The sequence below is a fragment of the Sinocyclocheilus anshuiensis genome, unplaced genomic scaffold (genome assembly GCF_001515605.1).
Source record: "Sinocyclocheilus anshuiensis isolate Anshui unplaced genomic scaffold, SAMN03320099.WGS_v1.1 scaffold3306, whole genome shotgun sequence".
NCBI lineage: Eukaryota > Metazoa > Chordata > Actinopteri > Cypriniformes > Cyprinidae > Sinocyclocheilus > Sinocyclocheilus anshuiensis.
The window spans coordinates 161061-166050 of record NW_015538396.1 but is presented as its reverse complement, the minus strand read 5'-3'; the positions used below and the strand labels follow the sequence as shown (position 1 = coordinate 166050).

At 33.8% G+C, this 4990-nt stretch overlaps 1 protein-coding gene across 1 annotated transcript in view; it reads left to right on the top strand.

Moving 5' to 3' along the window:
• Positions 1–1026: 1026 nt before the first annotated feature.
• The window catches only part of LOC107683771 (protein APCDD1), a gene marked incomplete at its 3' end in the record, with an annotated part of 13426 nt that continues 9462 nt past the window's right edge, over positions 1027–4990 (top strand). Inside the window, exons 1-2 of the mRNA XM_016479826.1 lie at positions 1027–1105; positions 4774–4975. Coding sequence (XP_016335312.1) covers positions 1027–1105; positions 4774–4975 — 281 coding nt within the window. The remainder of the gene's footprint in view (positions 1106–4773; positions 4976–4990) is intronic.

The following is a 4990-nucleotide window of genomic DNA, read 5'->3' as shown; positions in this document are numbered from 1 at the left end:
ATGAGTGAGTCATTGAATCATTCATTCAAGTGATTTGTTCAAATACACTGATTCATCCAGTAATGAATGAAACAAGTGAAGTATTTATGAGTGAGTCATTGAATCATTCATTCAAGAGGTTTGTTTAAATACGCTAATTCATCCCGTAATGAAACAAGTGAAGTATTTATGAGTGAGTCATTGAATCATTCATTCAAGAGATTTGTTTAAATACGCTAATTCATCCTGTAATGAAACAAGTGAAGTATTTATGAGTGAGTCATTGAATCATTCATTCAAGAGATTTGTTTAAATACGCTAATTCATCCTGTAATGAAACAAGTGAAGTATTTATGAGTGAGTCATTGAATCATTCATTCAAGAGATTTGTTTAAATACGCTAATTCATCCTGTAATGAAACAAGTGAAGTATTTATGAGTGAGTCATTGAATCATTCATTCAAGAGATTTGTTTAAATACGCTAATTCATCCTGTAATGAAACAAGTGAAGTATTTATGAGTGAGTCATTGAATCATTCATTCAAGAGATTTGTTCAAATACGCTGATTCATCCCATAATGAAACAAGTGAAGTATTTATGAGTGAGTCATTGAATCATTCATTCAAGAGATTTGTTCAAATACGCTGATTCATCCAGTAATGAAACAAGTGAAGTATTTATGAGTGAGTTATTGAATCATTCATTCAAACCACTTTTTCATACTTTTAATATAAAAAAATTGGTGTATTACAGTTTTTCTCGATTGGTGACACACTACAACTGATTTATTAGGCACAATTTTTTTCAGTTCAAAGACACATTTCACCCGAAGTTTGCACAAGTTGGTGTGTAGTTTTGAGATTGTGTTTATAGTTGTGAGAAAATGGTGAATTCTTCCATGAATTGAACTGTAAATATATTATATTATAAATATATATTAAAATGTTTAATAATTCATTCAAATTAATTAAACACTCTTAAATAGACTGCAGCAATAATATTTTGTCACACATTATTTTGTTTAGTTCATAATCGTGGGGCAATCATGATCTCTATTAGAGACGTGATTCTCAGTGTATCCAGAATCGTGCAGCTCTACTCTGATATGAGTGAAGCACTGGAGCGTTACTAATGTTTCCAGCTGGAGAACACAGTGTTGTGTAATGATCCGTAAAGATAAACGCAGCCAAACAATCGTACAAATAAAGGCTTTTCATTGGCATTTGTGGAACTACTAAAGATTCTTTAAAGTGAAAAAAGATTCTTTGGATTTTTAAATGTTCTTCATACTGAGAAATAAATGTTTTTTTTTTAAGAACTGATAACTGAAATTAAGATTATTTATTATTTTATAAATATTATTTATAAAATAATAAACAGTATTTTAATTATAAATAATTATATTATTTTTTTATTACAATTCTGAGAATTTTTGAGAACTGCAAGAAAAAAATTCTGAAATGCTGGTTATAAATTCGGAATTGTGAGAAAAAAAAGTCCAAATTGTGACGCATAAAATCAGAATTGTGAGAACAAAGTGTGAATTATTAGATATAAACTCTTTATATATCTTTAAAAAAATATTTCTTTTTTTTAACCAGTAACAGAAAAGTTTCCATCAAATACAATATATATATATATATATATATATAAGACATTTTAAAGTCTCTTTAAAAAAATTATTGTGACATATAAGCTTAGAATTGTGAAATTAAAAAATCACAATTACCTTTTTAATTTTTTTGGTGGAAACAAAAAAAAATTGCAATATATAAACTCTTATAAGAATATAAAAGCTTATAAGTACTAAGCAATTATACCTTTTTATTTTTGAATTCCATGCCAGAACCGAAGCTTTAATAACATTATATTATATTATTATCTGTGAGAGTGAAGGTAGATGGTGGATATTCTGACAAATCAGCATTTCAGCTCCGTTTGTTTGAAATGCTTTTCTGCAGTTATTTTGGCTCGCTCTCTGTTCTTCTCACAAATGAAGTTTGCTGCTCTGTGAATGTATTTGCTGGAGTTTGTGTGGCAGTAATGCAGATCTTCACTTCCTCGTGGAGGTTTTTCTGCTTTCATCTGGTGGCCTCATGCAGCTCCTGATCGCCGGCCAGAAATGTGTTTGCTGTTATCCAGCCATCAGCTTTATTTGCTCCAAGTGTCATTATATGCTATCCTTTCTATCCTCTAATGTTCATCTGATTCAAGTACCTTTTTATTTTTGAATTCCATGCCAGAACCGAAGCTTTAATAACATTATATTATATTATTATCTGTGAGAGTGAAGGTAGATGGTGGATATTCTGACAAATCAGCATTTCAGCTCCGTTTGTTTGAAATGCTTTTCTGCAGTTATTTTGGCTCGCTCTCTGTTCTTCTCACAAATGAAGTTTGCTGCTCTGTGAATGTATTTGCTGGAGTTTGTGTGGCAGTAATGCAGATCTTCACTTCCTCGTGGAGGTTTTTCTGCTTTCATCTGGTGGCCTCATGCAGCTCCTGATCGCCGGCCAGAAATGTGTTTGCTGTTATCCAGCCATCAGCTTTATTTGCTCCAAGTGTCATTATATGAAATCTGAAAATGAATTATAATAGCTGATCTCAGTCCAGCAGCGGCTCGTTCCCACATTCATTCAAGTGCTTTCTATCCTCTAATGTTCATCTGATTCAAGTGTCTGCTTCATTCTGCACTTAATTCTACACTCTTAAAAATAAAGGTGCTTCACAGCGATGCCATAGAAGAGACATTCAAATAACATCTCTTTCTTAGCTTTTTATAATCTGAAGAACCTTCTTTCACCACAAAAAACACCTTTTGTGAAACAGAAAGGTTAAAGGTTCTTTATGGATGCATTTAGACAAAAACGGTTCTTCTATGGCATCGTGAAGCACCTTTATTTTTAAGAGTGTATCATTTCTATCATTGAATTGTGATCATGTGATCTAAACATTGTGTACAACTCTTTAAAACCATGTATCAATACAGTGTTTACGTGTAGATCTTTTGACATTCATGTGTGTGTGTTTCTGGATAATTTGTGAATGAATCCTACATATATTCAGTTTCAGTGCGAACATATACTGAAAAGACAGTTGGGCAATTATTAGTTTGAAGGTCAGTTAAGTCTTGTGTCTTGTGAAAGGTCAGACCATTGATATTACCTGAGAAGCTAAAGTAAATAGACTAGAAAACATACGAGCACAGTTCAGCTTTAACTTGATGTTGTTCTGCTGTTTTGTGTTCATCTGCTGTTTTTACAGTACATTGACTATCACTGTATATTAGACTAACACAATCACATACAGCAATACATAATACAATCACAGTTTAGAGCCAGATTTGTGTTTCTGTGTGTGAAATTTAGCTGGCTGGAAACACAGCTTCATTAAGTTGGTTAAGGTGTTGCTGATTTTCTGAGTGGTTGGTTGCTGGGATATTATTGATAGATTATGGATTTGGAAAGAACGGATTTACATGTGTGTACAGTCAGTGTTGGGAAGTAACTAGTTACATGTAACCAGTGTTGGGGGTAATGCATTACAAGTAACGCGAGTTACGTAATCAGATTACTTTTTTCAAGTAACTAGTAAAGTAACGCATTACTTTTTAATTTACAAGACATGTAACTAAATTACGTAATTTAATTACAAAATAAATGTAATTGTAATCAGTTACAGTTACTGAGAAAAACTGTGTAATTAAATTACAGTTATGTATGAAAATGTTAACGATTACAAACAGGGTTACATCTGATTTTTTTTCACACACCCACACACACACACACACACACACACACACACAGATTGAATTGATTTCTTTCATAAATTGCAGTGACTGCTCTAAAATATGAGACACCAGGAGTTTAGTACACATGCTTATTTGATAACTGTTTTATTTCCTATATATGGGTTTATGTATATGCTTAATTTTTTAAGATGAACTGTTTTTTCCAAGGCATTGTTAGATGCCAGTGTTTCCAGTCATCCTGTATCATAGCTATTAAACTATATCTTGTGATGAATTTAAATCAGTATTTAACCTCAGAATGATTTCAAAGTATAAATCTGATTTTGTGGCAGCTGTGCTTTAAAATTCAATTATTATAATCTTAATTCAAGAGCTGAAGGATTTCGAAAGTGACAGAAATCAGTGTTGAGTAATACTGTAAGGTTAACCCTGCCTGGTTTACATGTTTGAAAATGATTAATAGTTGAAAACATTAGTAATCAAATGTAATCAATTACATCAATAAAGTAATTGAAATAGTTACACTACTTATTACATTTTAGATAACTTGTAATCCGTAACCTATTACATTTCCAAAGTAACCTCCCCAACACTGTCACTGGGTTTGACATTTCCAATGCAATATAACCTTCCTACCTGTCCAAAAACCTCTGGAGTGACTAAATGATGCACATGGACTGTCTGATCTGTGTGTGTTTGTGTGCTTTCTCACCTGGACACTGGACTGGTGCTGGATGAGCGTCGGTTGCCGTAAGGACTGCCAGGTGAGTGTTTTCTGCTCACATACGGGCTTCCATCCTTATCGGGGCTTGAGGACCTCCTCCTCCGATAAGGGCTCTCGGACCTAAACATTCATTAGAAATTTAGAAAAGTAATCAAAAAGTAATCAAATGTAATCAGTTACATTACTTTAATAAAATAATTGAAATAGTTACACTACTTGTCACATTTTAGACAGGGTAACTTATAATCTGTAACCTGTTACTTTTCCAAAGTAACCTTCCCAGCAGCACTGTGTAGAGTAATGAGCCGAATGAGCAGGTGTTGACGCTGTGTTTGCTGTGTCTGATCTGATCTGGTCAGGTTGTGTGAGGGCCTCGTCTCCTCGTCTGGCTCTAGAGAAGAGTCTTGTCTGGCCGTCCAAAGACACACAGTGTGTGCACCTGCTCAAACACCTGCAGAACGGGGCCCGCGTCACCGTCCAGATGCCACCCAACATCCAGGGACACTGGGTCTCCTCCGGGTGTGTGTGTGTGTG